Below are 18677 nucleotides of genomic sequence, written 5' to 3'. Positions count from 1 at the left end.
AACCACAAAATCAGTAACATGGTGAGGCAAGTTGATATTTTGTTTATCCTGTTCCTTCTGAATAAGCTTGACTAAGCTTGAGATTTGTACAAATGTAGTACTTTAACTAAGTTAGGCTGACTGTGTTTCTTTCTGGAAGTGAAAAAAAGACTAAAAGTAAGGAAATAAGACCACCTTGTAAAAAGGAATGAATTCATTCAAGTTCACGCATAGTACTTGTTACTGTAAACCCCACAGCAGCAATTATTTGTCATTTATTGACAAAATAATAAAACAGCCAATCTAAAATCAAACAGACCAGGTGCAACATGAGCGTAGGAGTGATGCTCGTTAGCTTCATCTGAACTTTATTTAGGCTTTCACAGAATAAGCTATACATGATAGTACTAATACTTTTAAATTTGTTGATAAACACAGCTTGACATATTCAGTATCACAACTCATAGTATGAATGAATAATAGAGCGTGTAACTTTCCCCGAAACGAATACCTTGTTTAACAAACAGACCCATGGAAAACACTCTATCCGCAATGTCATAAAGCCAGTTTTTACAGTATACGTTTATAAAATGCTATTATCGTTCTGAAATATGAGCAGTAGGGAACATTATATTTGTGCAAAATCTTCAGACCCTGTTGCAAACATACTGATTAGTGATGATTTGATGGCTTATATAGTAATAATTGGCTTGTATTTACTGCGTATTCAATATATCACTGTGCATTTACATTTTTTTTGCTGTTTTCCACATCCTTTTCCTTCAATCTGTTAGATCAGTATTACCATATACTATATGTGCAAACATCAACAAACCTACAAACAACTAAGTTCTGTCATCAAACCACTTGAATTCGTGCAGGAATGCATATAAACAAACACCCAGACTTCAGGCACAAACAAACAGATGCACACGCATACACACACTTGCACACACATGTAATCGTTTGCCATGCAAATACTCATTTCTGTGCAGAGATATTTTCAGATACAAACATTTTTTTTTCAAAACAAACATTAAGCTATCAAATGACAAAAGTTTGTGACTAAAGACCAGAGGATATAAGATGTGCGCCCAGTAATCCTCCTCTGCATTTTCTTCAGCTTGTTTTGGAACAACGACTCAATTTTTGTACACAACACAGTGGGTTTTAAATCAAACAATAAAGATGTGACTGGGGTACAGACTTTCAACGTTAATTCAAGACATTTGACAAAAAAAAAATGTAATAACTGTTTAGGAGTTTAAGATGTTTTATACACAGTCCCCAATTTTCAGAGTATTGATTTACAAGCAGTTTTATGGCCAGGTGAGGCCTGTTCTCTCAATATTACACAGCAAATTAAACAGATGAATGATCTGAATGTGAATCTAAGGGTTGTGTGTTTATCTTCAAAACTCTCAATATGAAGTCCAAATAAAGGTAAAGGAGGCCATCATCAGGCTGAAAACCCCCCAAAAAACCTACTAGAGAGACTTAAAAAAGACTTAAAAAAGAATGAATGGACCAGTCAGCAAGTAGTTTTATCATTGTCAAGGTCTACAATCAAGAGATGCCTCAAGACTAAATACACTCAAGAGTAAATATAGAGGGTTTACAACAAGGTGCAAATCACTGGTTACGCCCAAGAACCGGAAGGTCAGATTAGATCAGCCTTTGCTAGAAAACATCTAAAAGAGCCTGCCTCCTTAGCTAATTCTAAAGAGTACAGGGCTATAGTCTGCGCTCAGATCCAGCCGAATGCTGCAAAACCGATCTGGTGCTTCACAGTCCAGATGGATTAGGATCCACAGCACTACAGAAGAAACCCAGTAGTTTTTCAAGGTAAAGAAACGGGATATTCTTCAGTAGCCAGGTTAATTATGTGATCTTGAAGTCAATAAAGAATGAATTTCAGTAAATGGAGACAAAACTGAAGGCAGAGAGACTCACAAGCAAGGACATATTGAAAGTGACTACAATCTACAATCAAAACTAATGGAGAATCTAAAGGAAGCACAACATTTGGTAATTCATTGACTGCAAAGGTTAAAAAAAAGCATGAAAAAGAATCTTTCATCTAAATTATGGCTGAATTTGAGCCTCTTAAAATGGGGGGACTATGTATAAAAAATGGCTGTAATTCCAAAAAGTAAATGCAATACTTTTATGAAACCTCCTGAATCAGAGCTCACAGATCATGTATTTTTTACTTGATTTAAAATCTGCTGTTGTGGTCTACAGATGACGTGCTACAAAAAAAATGTGTTTGTCCAACAAATTATGAGCCTAACTGTATAGAAGACTTCTGTCCTCAGCAACCACAAGTGATTTCCAGTGCCTTTCTTTCTGTTTCCTTTCACAATAGGAAATAAAGGTACCAATACGTAATACTTTCTTTGTCTTTACATCACAGTGACAGTTGAGAAAATCCATCTGCCACCTCTCACAAACATGAAAACAAATGGAGAACAGACGGTAATTAAAATCAGACTGGAACAAAATACATCATGGACCAGAGGAGATTCAGGCATCCCTTCATTCACAATCAGGCTTGAATGCTGCATTTAAAACACATGGTCTGGTCTTAGTTTAAGAGTGGTCAGTTCATTACACAAATCAAGTCCAACCATAGTCTTCATTTTGGCTTTGCTGTCCAACATTAAGACAGCATGTCTCTTCCAGATATGGTGAGCTATTCAAAAAGCTTCAGGGAATCTTTTGTGTTTCAGCAAACCTCCAGTTCTCTCTGCATCTTCTACAATGCAGCATAGCAGCATTAATCCCTTCCTTCAACATCAATCTGTGTCTGTGGCTGACACTGCTGGGCGAGGCATTGTCTCTGGTTTTCTCTCAGCCTCATCCAGCAGGCGTCAGCGCTTAGGTGACAGAGCTGGTTGTGATGCTGGGAGCAGTGGTCGTCCTGCTCTGGCCTTTTCTCCGCTTTCCTCCTCCTCCTCCTCCTCGACTATCTTGTCCTCGCCCACGTGCGTTCTCCCTTTCTCTCCTGTTTGTATCGTCTTGTCGGTCTCCTTTACTCTTCCTCTCTGGAAAAAAAAAGAATGTATAAGGAAAAAAATTGGGGTTATACTACATATTACTGTATTTCTTGTATAAAAGGCATCTGTCCCAACAAAATGTTGCACATAGAAATACTCCTGCTTGGCTAAAAACCTCCTGAGGGGTTGTGTTATGCATCAGAACTTTTAATACAGGCTACCAGACATAAACCGTAGTCAAGAAATCCCAAACAACAAAAGCTAAAATAATGTTATGTTTAGCCATGGTGACAGTATATGTATAGCAGCAATTACCGCACAACATGCAGCCAGCAAAAAATAACACATCTAAACATTTGGAGCCAGTTTGTCCACGACTGGACTGAAATAACCCAACAGCTGTTGAATCAGTCTCATGTCTTCAGTGCAGACGTTCACGGCCAGAGGAGGTAGAATGCAAATCCCTTTAGAGTCTCCCTGACTTCTGTGGCATCACCTTTCACCTTTGTTGTTTTCAGTAAAATATCTTCATAACTATCGCACCTGTTGCCTGGGAACTTGATACAGACACCTTTATTCCCATGCAGACGGGTTGTAATCACAGTGATACTCCCTTTACTTTTTCATCTCCAATGCAGTCCGGTCCCAATAAAAAACTGTGTAACACCAGCAGAAGATGGTAATCGTAATTAATATTGGATCTACTAACACCTGCATATTGATAGTTTCATAGCATAGCTCCAAGCGCTGCAGTACCTAAGTACTTTCTCACAAAGGTGACACGCTAAGCTCTCAGTCTGTCTAATTTCTCTTTCAGCACCCCGCTCCCTCGTCCCACTTGACATACACTCAAACCTCCCCCGGTCTCCTCTCCGCTAGTACTCTTGCATTAAAATTCACAGCAGTCACACATTTTAAGAGCATAATTGCTCTCTAAATGCAAACATCCATCATTGTGTGGTTAATTTCCACACTAAACCTGTTCATAAAAGTGAAGGGCTTAGATCGGCTGGTGATTTTAAATTACAGCACACGTACTGACTGTAAGAGCGGAAGGGACAGACAAGTGACAATTTGCTGTCAGATAAATCGCATCTGGCTTAATGAGTTAAACATCGTCAAGGACCCGGTAATGGCCCACAATGATATGAAGAGCTGTCGGAAAGTGCAAATGGACACGAGGCTTGTGTCTAGTGTCAGGTTTCAGTTTAACTTTGTCAACTATAACTTTGTCAACTATTGTTTAGGCAGCACTGAAAAGTATTTGATTTTGTATATACGAGGGAGCATAGTTACGCTGGAGTGTGTTTGTTATAAAGTTGTGTGTTGAGACTCTCTGCACATCCGGAAAGCTGAGAGGACACGTGCCAAGGGCTGGACAGTGTTCACTGCACGGCTGACAAACTCAGAGCTTATGGCGCCACCATGTTTGTCTGCTGCTATGCAGTAGTAACTTTATGTCTGTGTTTATCTCCCTACCAGCACTTTTAAATTTGTTATGTTCAAATTGAAAGAAAAGAAAAAAAAACTCAAGCCATGATATTTCACAAACTTGAAAAAGAGCAGAATTCTACAGTGAAATTCAGTACATGGGCGTGACGTAATTTTGATGTGAATGTGAACAAACCTAACACAATAACATTTATCCACCACTGACCCATGCATGTCACAGTTACTTTAGTCTGAACTGTAAACGAGAAGGCTCAGTCCCACACAGTAGTGCACAAACAGGAATAACATGTCTTTTTTTGGAGCTATTAGTGCCAAAAGTGGTGGAAACTTCACTAAGATCTCATTTGTTTAGTTGACTTAAATTACATAAGATGAGTTTGTCCAGCTTGTTCGTCATTTGTCTTGAATGAATAAACATATTTCTAGACTTTTATAGAAACTATTAAAATAAACACTTAATATTGAGAAGTAACAGAGTCGCTTTAAATCACTGAGACACAATGAAAGAGAATGGCATTAAGTAAGGGTCTTCAATCACACACTGCAGCCTCTGAGATGATGTGCTTACTGTGTAAGGACTTAATTACTTCTATAACAAATCACTAATGGAGCCAAGAAAGGCGGACTCCATCAGTTTATGACAGCTCTGATTGCAGCTCCTCTTCATCCAAGCTAAACAATTTTGCCTGACAAATGAAATAACACATCCAGAAAATTTTGTTTTCGCGTGAGACCTTTTTGTGGAGCTTCAGGAAAAGGGTGGAAAAAAAAATCGCAGCCAAATCAACACAAAGCGTGAGATCTGCAGACCACTAAATCACTAATGTTATACAAGGTCTGCCCCCTGTGTTTTATATAGCCAGTTGCCAGCCAACTCCCACCCCACAGATGAATCCACAGCTGCGCTCTTTTTGCAGAGTTTACCCACATAAACTAGTTCATTGGAGTCGTGGTACCATCACGCATGAATAACCTCACAGAGGGAAACTCATCCCTGTACGTTTTAGCACCAATAAGCGTCTTCAGTTTATACACGTTTACCTATTTAACAGTAGCTTACTCAATGTGAACAATCACATCCACAAAGCTTCCACAACTCATCTCCTCAGATGAAACCTAACACACCCTTTGCTTAAAATTCGGCAATCTACATAGCAGTTGTTTTTATAATATTTCACTATTCAGTATTATTCTGAACCAAAGGCTGAATTTTTGTTCCAGGGTGCTGGTCCCACACAGAGCAAATCTGCCACTCATTTGTCAAACTGCGCTGTAACAGCCTGTCCAGCGAAGCGGCCCCTCCTCACTGAGCAGTTACGAGCCATGCCAACCTCTCTCATTTCCCATTACCACAGATCTATGGGAAAGTGTCAGATCATGTTCTGTTTTTTAGACTCAGACCCCTGGAGAAGAAGAGAATGATACCAGAGTACGCAAGCCTCCACCATGTTTACTCACATATATCGAGCCATGTCATCTGTTACGTGTTGCAACATCTGTACTGTGGCCAATTAATATTGTTATGCAATGCTGCTGCTGTGCCCGAAATCCCCAAAGCGTGCCACCGAAAAATAAAGACCTTAAATACTGCTCATTAACAGTTCTCTAAGTCTTGTAAATAAGTTTACAGTTGAAAATTGGCATATTATGCAAAGCAGATTAATATGGGGGTATTTAAAGACAAAGAAACTTTCTAAAGACATTTCATTAGCAATAACCCCTTTGCACCTAAAGAGACCAAAGCCGATGATATGAATCAGGAACAGGGTTAAACCCATCCACTTATTTTCCTGTCGTTTGCAAGGTTTATCACCCCCAGAATCGCTGCTGATACTTATTTATTTGTTTGACTAAGAAGCAAAATAATTAAATGTAAATAAGCCTTATTTCTGATTTTGTTGCATTTTTGTATTTAGTATGCTCAGGATGATTGACTCAACTGAACAGACCCGTCGTTTAATAGCCGTAGCAGCAAATAAGCCCAAGAGCACTTAATAAGATGTTATGAAAACTGATAATGACCACTAACTGGTGACAATGATTGTTCACCCGCTGGAGAGCAAGCTGCTATGTGGATGAAAAGACCTCAAGCAAACATGTCATGGGCATGTAAACCTCGCGCTTCAGCAGTCCTCAGAACAAATAGCTCTTTCTAGCTCTGATCTTTATCCAGCTTTGCAGTGCGTAACGTTCGCCCTTCATCTGCTTGGCTCGCAGATGAAGTTTATTGTTTACATGCAGAAAAGTCAAGAAATTCTGTGTTCTGCTTTGGACTCTGCCAAACCAAACCCAATCAACACGCTGCGGGTCACAGACACACTGGCGAGAACGCAGGCCTTTGAATGTCGAGTACTGGTTCCATCAATCATCATACTGACTAAGAAGGAATTGCATAAAATACATGCAGAATATTGCCTCTTAACATGTTATCTAAGCCCATAAACATTTTAATATTTGACATTTATTAAGGGTTTCATCTTCAATCCGTTTGTTCGGTGCGTGTGTATTTGTTTTTTACCCCTCACACACGGCGTTTTGGTCACGACACACTTCCTCCTCTCTGTCTCGGCAGCACAGGTCTGCGAGGGTACAAAAGCAGGGGAGGTATCCGGACTGTGAACCTGCGGAAGGGGCACACGAACCCGGGACTGCGTGCCTTTCCTAAATCCGCATGTTTTGTTTTTCTTCATACAGGAACCCCATTGACTCCACTCACCCAGTTCACACTCTGAGGCACGTTGACCTGGAATGAAAATAAATAAATAAATAAGTACATAAAAATGTGGAAACCACTAAGGTACTGAGTAAATGGTTCACAGCTCACATTTGCTTCACAGCCTCTCAGCAGTTTTAACTGAGGATAATGAGTTTAAGTAAATCTGAAAACAATTTTTGCTTGTTTGATCTCTGATGAGAGAAGGACAGATAGATGAAGCTGAAGGAACCTGAAAAAGTAGCAAACTGTACAGCATAAAGTGCATGTAACAAAGTCTCGTTTTAGGGGCCCATTCAGTATATTCACTGTGGATGAGCAAGGCTAATTTAAAAGAACATTATGTGAAGGCCAAAAAGGCAGCTTAAGATTCCAGGTCTTTGGAAAACTGTCCCAAGATGCCTGGAGAGCTTTGAGTTTCCTTTGTGTTTTCTAACTTATGACAGAATTATTTTCACAAGAAATACAACAACAAAAAGGGACAGCCCAAGAGTTTGCTTTTTTTTGTAAGAGTTCGCTTCGTTTTTCCAGACCCGAACATAGATGACTGATGAAATTAAGTGATAAGTAAAGTTTATAGATTCCAGCAAATCGCTGTGAGTTGGTAAGCAGTAAATATAAAGAAAAAGACCACTCACCGACACACTCCATGGTCTCATTGACGGTGCGTTGGCCTGGAGGGCAGCTGACATAACATCTCCCACTGTGTGAATACAAGCCCTCCTTACATTTTGTGCAAAAATTGCGATTGAAACACGCTTCACAATTGTCTATTTTACATTCTGCAAAACACAGGGAGACAAAAAAAAAGAGTAAGTATTCTGTCAGTTTAAAGTCACGTTGAGACTGGAGACTGTGTTATTATTTTGCCTTCAAATTTTTGGTATTGGTCTGAAACCTTTCTGAGCTTAACGTAGAAATAATAATATGGAATATTCATTGTTCTCATTCATGGTTGTGGAGACTGAGGACAAGGGGAACTTGAATTTTATTTCCTCTGAGAGATTTATTAGTGATGGGGTCTTTCAAGGGGGAGTAATCCCTCTAAAAACACATGCACCACAGTCCTTGTTTTTTTGGAAACGGGGTGTGAATGAGTACAGCCAGAAGTCTATCCCTTCACTAACTTTTGGAAAAGTGGGTTTCTCCACACCTTACTCTCATTAAATCTCTGACTCAAACAACCAACTTCTTGAAATTTGGATAATGAGAACCATAAAAGGATAAAAACCAGACATCGTAAAGGACTCCCAAAAGCTCAAGCTCCATCATGAAAGGCATTTCCTTATTCATTATATCTGAGAAAAACAGTGGAGGCAGGTGAAAATATCTCAGTATAGGAAATATATTTATAGCTATAGTTGATGTAATAGCATGTTAAGAATGTCTACTCTGCAGCTCTGGTCTGATACCAAGATCCAAAACGATAAAATGTCGAATCCCTCAGTGGGATTCTTCCGTCTCCCGATTACTATTGTCAAACTCTTGACAGCTAAATTTGACCGTCCTGACGTTTGTAGCCTTATAATGTAAGACATGTGTTTGTAACAAGACATTGTGGAATGATATGTATAAAGTTAGACGATTGGATAATGACCCAGGTTAGTCACTGAGGGCCTCAGAAAAGAATTCAGCAGCCTTCTGCAGCAAACTGGGACAGTGAATGAATGCCACATTAAGAAAAACACACAACTGTGTCATTAGTACTGATAAAACAAACTTTACATGCAAAACAAATACAGTGCAACCTATCTTATTCTGATCTGGAATAGAATAATACATACCCCTTTGACATATGTTCTTGATATAGCTATAAAAATTACAGCTTTTTAAATCTCGACATCTGAAATAACCAGTTGTGAAAAAGTTACATCTCTATAACCAGAATTATAAGCTTTATCTGCTTTTGGTTTATGAAATCATTATTTAGCACTTGTTGACAGATGCTAAGTGTTGTAAAAACAGGCAGTCAAGAACACTAAACTCAAAGCAATCACTGTCACTAAAGCAATGAATATCATTAAATGTGGTAATGACCAAACGACAAAGCAGCCCTCATTATATTCACCTTAAACAATCTTTCAAATGTTGCTGAGCAAAGAATAATCACAAGTGATTTAGTGTACACTCACATTCAAAGAAACCCTTTAACACAGTTACTTAGTAAACAGGCGTGTATGCAGACCGTACTGTGCGTGATACATTAAGGTTCCATCAGAATAACAAGTGTGTAAAAGGGAAACCGAGACTATCACGACTGTGGCCTGGCATGAACTCTGCACATGAAGGCTAAATAAAAAACACAGACATCCTCTTAAAAAACAGACAAACAACAATGCATTACGAATGTTTTGGTTGGGATTTTTTTCCAGTCTTGTTTTCTGCCCACACGTAAGAGGAAACAGACAACAGGCGGAGTTGCTGAAACTGCCTCTTAAAAGTAAGTAATGTCAGTTTGTTAAGTACTCTGAATGTGACCGTGCTTTAATCTTATTCCAAATTAGCCAAACCTGTCTGTAACCATTTCAATTAAAACTACTGACATTCATTTTGATTAGGAAATAATTTGCTTTAGTTCATATTTTTCTTGCCCTTTTCCCATGAAAACAAGAAGCAACAGATGATTTAATCACCAAGTGGCTACTTCTATTATTACTCTCGCCTTTTTGTAGCATGCATTCTGTAATGAGGCGCTATATGGTATTCGCTCACAAACAGGATCACATAAGACAACATCAAAATCACATAAACTAGATAGATATAAATAGAGGGTGTCTATTATAGCAATAATAGTTTGACTTTGTTAGATTCACAAAGGGATTTAGAAAAAAGGGAAAACAATCAAATAAGATACACAAAACAAAACTTAAACAGGTGAAGATGAACCGAGGATAAACACTTCCGCAAGCCTGTTCTGAAACCAGATGTGTGGAGTATCACAGAGTACAGAGTTAGCTGGATCTTTTTACATATTTGCAAGATTCCATATGTGTATCTACAAAGTTAAAGCGCCTGCTGGCATCCTGTTGATATATCACTAACACTTGCATCATTCTGTGGTCAAGAGGGTACAACACAATTAGAACTCACGGGTGCATCGATTGTTGCCTTCGGGGTTCCTCATGCCAAAGTATCCCATGGGGCAGGAGGCAAGGCACACGCCTATCTGACGGATGTCATTGCGCTCCAGGAAGATGAAGAGCTTGGGCTTGCATTTAATGCAGCCGTTATACTCAGAACATCGGTCACAGCCTTTGGGGCAAGACGGGGGCCCCTCAGTGCTGACTGTGGAAACATAAGGTAAACAATGAGAAAGAAAAGGCCACACTGAGGTAGGTTTCCCACCGACGGGAAAAAAAATAACATAAATTGTTTCCAGCCACATATTAATTTTAATGAGGAAATAAAAAAGTTCCAATAGTCAACAACCTGCCTAGTAGAAAAACATCAGGAATTGCAATATTTTTTTGGCGTCGTCACCAGTCATAAACATGCAAACATTTAATATTCCAACAAACAAGGGTTTAAGCTTAATTTAAGGGGGGTTTGGCCAGACATGAGTGGTTACTCAGTGTTTACTTCCAACTGCTTGTCGGAGATGCTTAACAGATTTTAACTTGGAGAAAGCCAGGTAACTGCGGCTGACAGTCAAGACCAAGAGCCTCTCAGATTCAGCCAACTGTCACTGGGCTCGGGCAGAAATGCTACGATGACCAACATGTCCGAAATATAGTTGCTGAATGTGTTGAACGAGTGAGGAATTTTAGCATTGCAATGCATTTACATTTCCTTTAATCTAATTCCAGACTTGGACAAGAGTCTAGTTGCCTCACTCTCCAAAAAGGCACAACCTGCAATCTAAATCAATTTTGGATAAATTGTGTAAAAGTGCACATCATTTTTGAAGAACCATTCTAAGACAAAAACAACAGTCGCCTGAGTTGATTTACTGTCGTTTACTTTCAGCTAAAAATACACACAACCTTACACAGCCTGACCTCCCGCCTCCCTGACATAACTCGTCCGATAAAAGTATTAAAAGTGTTTTTCTATGAACAGATTAGTCTATCATTATCCAGTTACCGCCAAGTCTTATTGTTACCACTAGTAACTATAACATGTCATCTTTAGCGACAGTAAATGATATAAGTTCAAGAACTGTTTTTTGGTAAACAGTGTAGAGAGTTTGTGCTCTCGGTATGTTAAAATTGATCAGTCTGCTTTGATTAGTCAAGTCTGATCTTTGCACGATACTAAATCCTTTCAAAGAAGAAAAACAAACAGCCCTAAGCAAGTCGCTCTGTCCTTTGTTTATTATAATTTTCTTGTTGTCGGGGATGGATGAAAAAAAAATTAACATCATTAAATCAAATAACTAAAGAAAAAGTGCAAATAGCCATCGTTTATTTAGTGTCTAGAGGGACTAAGACTGTCGCAGTCTGCATGGCACTCGTGTATATGGCGAGTGACCTCAATCCTTCTGTCTAAATTAGATGAACTGCAACGACGTCACTGTCTACATATACATCAGTGGACTTAACACAAACTGACACAAACAATAGCTATTCCTTCCCAGTATGTGTGATTTTAATAATGCCACATCTGTTATTGTGGATAATCTTGGTATTATATGAATTCTGGTTCAGGGAGGTTGGGGTTAGCTTGGCATTGGCTGAAAGCTCCTTGTGTGTAAGGGAAGAATTATTTCAAAGCTGACAGTAATACCAGATCTGAGGCTCTGAAGCCAGAGATATACTGCGAGCCGACCTGAACACTGTCTTTGCGGTTGCGTGAGGTTAGAAAAATGCTTACAACAATATCGGCAGCATGGTCCAATTGAGAGCTAGAACTGTCAGGTACTCATTCCATTATGTGCCCACGGAGCCAGACACGAAGAGAGCGATGGCTTTGAGAGGGAATCCATCAAAAACCCCTTTATAAACAACCCTAATACCCAGAAAAGCTTTACATAAACTGAGAGAGGCATAATCTTAAAAAGAGGAAGAAACACGAGCCATTCTGGGGAAGCACTGAACCGAACATAACCCGCCTAGGAAAAACAAATAGGAATGATGAGAAAATAAACAAAACGTTATCTTTACTTTGCTTGTTAAATGTTTATAAGGCGTCCACCACAGTGACTCAGACCACAGAAACGAGAAGCAGCAGTGCTGCTACAAAAGAAAAAGGAAATCAAAACAAACTGACAAAGTGAGAACTCACCACGTCTATGCCGTCTCGCCTTGGAGAGCTTCAGAACATCACTGTGACCCATGGAGCTGAGAAAGACCATTGCCAGCGCCACCAGTCCCAGCTGCATAGTCTCTGTTGCCTTCCAGGCTATGCAGGGTCCCCCCCCTGCGACGAGATGGATCAGGTGGGGGGGCCACCTTCCTATGCGGGACAGGTGGATGCTTATCTTACTGGGATAGATGATCCCTCCTTTCTCTTGTAGTACTGCACTCCTTCTCTGTGTGTCTGTCCCTCCTCCCCAGTCTCTCGGTATCGTTCACTCTAGTGGCTGACGCATCTAGAAGTCTGTGTAGTGGTGTGTGATGCCGCAGTTGCTTGTCCAAATGTCCCCGCGGCACAACAAGCCATCACGCTGGTGTTGGTTGCACTGGCAAGGCAGTAAAAAGGGCACAGCTGTTGATGAGGGAGGCGGGGTCACGGGGTTGTGCAGAGACTGAAGAAGAGCAGAGTGATGGAGTTCAACAGGGTCATCACAGGAAGCTTGGGCTGAGCTTTCGATCGGTAACAGCGGATCTGCTGTTTAAGGCGGGTTTACTGTCAGTTACTGAATGACTATGTGGTTGCAGAGTGACAAAAGAAGACTGGCTGATTATGACTACAGCTGAATAAAGATTTGCTGGTATTAGAGCGTGCTGAAAAGAAAGAAGACAGAAACATGTTGAGGAACTGGACTGTTTCTAGATACAGATAGATGCTAGTTGTTGAAGAAATGGTAAATCAATATTTTAACACTTTAACTCAAAACCCTTTTCATGTCTCTAAGATGAATATAAAGATAAAGCCAGTGGCCTGGTGGTTTAATTGGCTCGATCAAAAGGTGAAAAGGTCACTCGTACAATGTCATGTCACTTAATCACTATAAATCTGCGGTATAAAAATGAGAAGCTGCAGTCTTTTGCATCCAACCAGCTATCCTACCTCCCGTTTAACTTAACCTCTTAGGTTTTGCAAGTTGCCTATCTTAAGGGTTATAAAAGAACACTAGAAGTTTAAGTGCCTTGCCAGGAAATTGCCCCTACCCCACTTAACCGCTCATAAAACTGCTAATAACACTAAGTTAATATACAATTTTTGCCTTTTTGTCCACCCTTTTTGCCAAGCTAAGACAGCCAGTTGGTGACTCTAACTACATTTTCATTGTTCACATAGCAGAATAGCAGGAAAGCCAATATTTAAGTTTCATATTTTCCAAAATCTCACTTGCTTTATTATGTTTCCCAGCAATAAGAGAAAAGCTTGCTATCACTGCATTTATATGCACAAACCAGCAACATCAAACAACAAAGATGTTTTAGTTGGCCCAAACAGCATTCGCTGCAGTGTGATGCATACTTTTTCTCTTTAACATTAGTGGTTTCTGTAATTTGAGGAACTAAAGCCATAACTGGATAAATCAAATGATCAGTCGTACAAAAAGGAAACCAAATCCCACAAAACAAACATAGCCCTGGATAACAAATTGAACATGTTTATCCTTTGGAAATACAGTGAAGTAAGTTTCTTCTGAGAAACGCACCACACAGTCAGACTGAAGGCCTTTGTCATATTTGGTGCTGAGATCTTTTTTCGATAGTGTCATGTGCTGCCTGTATTTACAGCTCTTGTGTGAAGAGGACACACAGAACATGTTAGCATCGGAACAATGGGAGGTCCTCCCTCGCAGCTCAATAAAGAAAAATAGGACCATATTTGGGTGTTGAGTCGGTTGTGGCTCTGAATCACACAAAGGACAACGCCATTTGGTGTGTTTAAACATTCCAGGAGGCAACATTGCACTCGTTGCTAAAATACAAATCAAAAGGGATGAAATAATTTCGTCCCTTTCGATAATTTCACAAGATTTATTTTAGGTGGCTGGAGACGAAAACATTTTGATCATGAACATCGAACTTACAGCTATAGTTTTACAGTTTCTAAATGTCATATCATTTTTTGTAGTTTGTTTCATTTCAAAATAATGAACACAAGCAATTGAAAATGTAGTACTGAAGTTATTTACACAACTATACGAAAGAAAGGAGAGTCACTAAGAACAAACTGAAACTACTTAATTTACTGCTTAGTTTAATAGAGTTGCTGTTAGTTATCTCGCAAAATTTGTCATTTCTAATAATTAGTATTGAAAAGAAGAAACTGCTTTAGTAAACATTAAAATTTGATAGTATTATTTCAGGATAGGGCTGGGCCAATGAGTCTTCTGGGCACATGCCCAGGGCACCATGTACAGTAGGAGGCTCATCCAAGAGAGAAATGAGAAAAAAAATTACCAGGAATGTTTTCTCTTAACGCTTACTCTCATAAAGACAACTTTTAATGGCCTCCCCTGTACCTTTAATGATGAGTTTTGACCCCACAGTATGTATCAATAAAGGTGTGGCTCGGTGACTATTACGATAGTTTCCGGGGGGGTTCTCAAGTACAGCTGCACAGGCAAAAATAACTGAACAATGAACGTCCCTTCAGTTTAGAGCTTCAAGGGTTTATCATTTAAGGAAATGATAATTGGTAGATGTCCGTAGATTTTATCTGCATCTTTCTCTCCTATCCTTTAAGGCGAGTAGACTCTCCCAAACTCAGCTAGCTAGTGGATACAGCACTTCTAAACTAAATGAAATGGACATCAAAGCAAAAAGAAATGGATGCCTTAATTTTTATAAAAAATTAAATTTTTGTTCAGACAATTCAACATGAAAACACTGCAGTTAACTTTAAAGTTGTTGAGACATTCAGTAAGATGTCCTGCAAGCTGGAAATTAGTTGTAGCAGTGTAGCTCATAATAAAACTTTGGTTGAAGGGGCAGGCTGCCATCACCCGTGGAAGCCTTGCTGAACCTAACAACCAAATATCTAAATAACCAGGAAACAGTTCTATTTTGGGTTTTTTAACATGTAAACCAAAAAGTTTATTCCCTTTCTAAATGAACACATCCCAAAAGTGCTTTTCCTGAGAGAAAAGCTTAGACTAATTCATTATTTTTTTCCAATACTCATCCAGGAGCAGGGCTGTGGCGAGTGTCACTGAAAGGAGGGGGAGATAACAGACAGACAGGAAAACAGACAGACAGACAGGGAGCGAGAGAATGAGCGATAAAGAAGATAGTAGCAGTTTTGTTCGTGAAAACGTACATTAAATACAATATTATTGTTTTAAAAAACACAAAAAAAGCTCTGACTGCTTCATTTTCCATTTAACTCAAGGTACTTCAAAGAAATGTATTTTGATGGTTACTTAAAGTACAGTAAGTACAGTTCTCTCAATTGTAAACTATTAAGTGTACATGTATGTCCACACTCCTGCATAATAAACCTCATTACTGAAGAAAGAAAAAAACACAAAACTGGTCATCAAAACAAGCTGGTTAGGGTCCACCAAACATTTGTGCCACGGAATCTGCAACTTGTTGATCTGGGCACGAGACATGGGTTTCCTAAATGGGGAAAATGTTGAAAGTCTCCCTAAGTTTATTTAATTCTTCATTCTTAATGACTCACTATCTCATTGACACATCTCAGCTAAAGCATTATTTCCAGGAAACAGCCAAAATTGCGGCTTGCAGCCAGTCTTCCACAACACCTGTTTGTTGGGTTAGAGAGTGGTGACTGGAGGACATGCTAAGACTGGATCAACTCAAGACATGTGCCAAAGACTCTTTCACCCAGCACTCCCACAACTGTCAAAAGCCTAACTCATCCCACTCCATATGTGCTCTCACATGCTGCAGAGATAAGAGGAAGCACTGGGCTACAGAGCACATCAATCAGGAAAAGGTCTTTGCTGCCACTTTTAACATGAAACATCACAATCAGTCATTTCTCTAGGAAAGTCTGGCACTTCAGCTTTAATAGTTCTCTGAAGCTGCTTCCTCGTCCATTTAACAGTCTGTCTTTACCCAACAATAGCCACAATCAAATGAGCACAATGGAACTAAGCCCAGCTCATCAAATAGTCAGGAGATTAAATTGCCTCCTAAGTTTGATCTATCAATTATTCAAATACTGAAAGGAAGCTCTCACACTGGGAATTTATTGAACTCGAGAAGGTGCCACAACTCTGAGCTCAGAGTTGCAAGTGCCTGTAACTCAACCTCAGAGCTGAACAATGATCATCTGTAGGTAAAATGTGTGCCAGAATTCCTCAATTACACAGAGACTTGCTGAAAGGGTTATAGAACAACGGCGATAGCGGGATTGTAAGTCTAAAACATAGAAGGCGATAAACTAAAGAGGCAGCGATTACAGATTTTATTTAATCAGCTTTTTCCCTTCATGAAAATAGGAAAAAATGTTAGAGGCACATTCCACCATTTACTACTAATTTACAGTAATCTGAAAACCTTCAATTTCAAAATTACAGAATTTTAACACAGCATCTGCCACACAGACAATAAAAAAAGCAATTAGTGGTGAATTCTTGACTATTTATTTACCACTAAATGTGGTCGCTCATGAATGCAGGAAACAGTGCAACGGCAATTTGTGGGCGAATTCAAGCAGTCATACTTCGAATTCGTTTTAAATTTATTTTGATCAAATTTGCAACACAAAGGGGAAAATAAGTGTTTACTGAAGCTGAAGCTCTAAAGAGAAACAGAACCAGACTCACAATCACATACACACTGATTAAGTTTTAGTTTGAATGTATTAATAATAAGTAACCTGTACTCATTCTATAGTATGGCATAACACCTGGCTGCACCAGCAGCACCCACAGAAGCCTCAGCTAGTTTGGTAATCACTTGCTCTGTGGCTTAAGGAGTAAAGGGAGTGAGAAGTCAAATATGCAGCAGTTGTAACACACTCAACTCCTAGAGCAGAGCACTCAAAAGTATCTCTGGCATCTTCCCACAATGTAAGCACAAGCAAACTGTCTCTCTCTTTTTTTTTTTTTTTTTTTTTTTAAGTTTTCATGTAGGACTCAAGACTGCACAGTTCCAGCAGTCTGAAGGTTTGATTCTGCACAGCTCATTTGGGCACGGTTCAGCTTTTCTGTTATATATTACTGTGATTAATGCTTGCTTTTATTTATTTTGCTGTCCAGCACTTTGTGGCTGCATGTCTGTAAAAGCAGATTTATAAATAAGCTTTACACACTTACTTTCTCTCTGGGGCACCACACATTCTAGTTAAAAGCTATTTTGCTTCAGCTAGAGTGATGCTCAGCTGTCAAATCCATAAGTAGATATACAGATTAATACATTTATGGAATGTAAAAATAGCGTGAGAAAAATAATAATAACCTTCATTATACTCCGGGGTAAATTTTAGTCTTTATATAAAAGTCTCATCATCTCAGTGCATACTGATGTGCCAAGAAAGGCGGCATTCCCTCTATTCCATGTGCCACTGAGATAAGATGTATTATATTTAAACTATAATACATCTACACTGGCATTCACAATAGTTTGAAATTAAAAAAAAAACCCTCTTAAGTTCTACAACTTCGAAACGTTTGTAAAATGAAATGCTGGCATATAAATGAACCTATACAACACTAATGTGTGATATATACATGTATACCCACACGTGTGTCTGTGTGTGTGTGTATGTGTGTGCAATCCTACGACATCGGCAAGTACAAAACGTTGAAAAACAAACAGACTCACCTGCACGTCGGAGCCCACGAAAATACTGTTTATGAACGCTCGGGTCTCCGTTTCCTTTTTTATAAGCGAAAATCTGTTAGTGGTTTGGTCACAAAAAACTCCTCCTCCATGAGACCCCCATGCAACTTTTCTGTCATCACTTAAAAAGACATGATTTTTATGATCCGTTAAATGCGATGCAACTGCCTTTAAGGCGGATTTACGCACACGGCAGAAAATGTGCAGAGGATTAAAATTCCATCCCTCCGACAAAAATGATTTACATAAAAAAAAGTATACAGTGACACTGTATATATACATATATACTATATTCCGATTAAGTTAGCCACTCTGACTTTTCTAGTGCGCGTGTGTGCACTGGAGCTCCTGCGAGATGCGCGTTTTAAGTCCACTTTGAAGCTCGAACTGCATCCAAGTCAGGCAAGTACTTGCAAAGCCGCGATATGTGCATCCAAACCCCAGCACTGCCAGCGGGCATTACAGGCCACACCCCTTACAATTTTACTGAGAAACAAAACCTGCGATAGTGTTGTGTAGGTTAATTGTAGCTGTTTAATGCAAGTTTCCATTTATTTCTGTATTCGATGTTACTGATAAAGCCTTTTATTTATCACATTTTATCTGAAATGTAAAATAAGTTCTGTGTCTTTGATATTTATGGTTAAACATAAAATATAA

At 39.2% G+C, this 18677-nt stretch overlaps 1 protein-coding gene across 1 annotated transcript; it reads right to left on the bottom strand.

The window, feature by feature from the left end:
• Positions 1–315: 315 nt before the first annotated feature.
• On the bottom strand, positions 316–18403 carry rspo1 (R-spondin 1). The gene is made up of 6 exons (XM_035908099.2): positions 18000–18403; positions 12367–13028; positions 10234–10428; positions 7782–7925; positions 6949–7173; positions 316–3026 (listed from the first exon to the last, which is right to left on the bottom strand). Exons 2-6 carry the CDS (start codon positions 12461–12463, stop codon positions 2860–2862), a joined length of 828 nt encoding a protein of 275 aa, XP_035763992.1. The 5' UTR covers positions 12464–13028; positions 18000–18403; the 3' UTR covers positions 316–2859.
• Positions 18404–18677: the final 274 nt, after the last annotated feature.

This window comes from Neolamprologus brichardi, chromosome 11 (assembly GCF_056152115.1).
Source record: "Neolamprologus brichardi isolate AB-2024 chromosome 11, ASM5615211v1, whole genome shotgun sequence".
Taxonomy (NCBI): domain Eukaryota; kingdom Metazoa; phylum Chordata; class Actinopteri; order Cichliformes; family Cichlidae; genus Neolamprologus; species Neolamprologus brichardi.
The sequence above is the reverse complement of the archived record's forward strand: the minus strand, read 5'-3'. Positions and strand labels throughout refer to the sequence as shown.

Excerpts from the sequence above, each read along its gene's own strand:
- rspo1 (XM_035908099.2), bottom strand. The coding sequence starts at position 12,463 with ATGCAGCTGGGACTGGTGGCGCTGGCAATGGTCTTTCTCAGCTCCATG. Across the intron at positions 7,926-10,233 it reads AGGCAACAATCGATGCACCC|AATGTAAAATAGACAATTGT; the intron begins GTGAGTTCTAAT and ends TGTGTTTTGCAG. Across the intron at positions 3,027-6,948 it reads CAAAACGCCGTGTGTGAGGG|AGAGGAAGAGTAAAGGAGAC; the intron begins GTAAAAAACAAA and ends TTTTTTTTCCAG.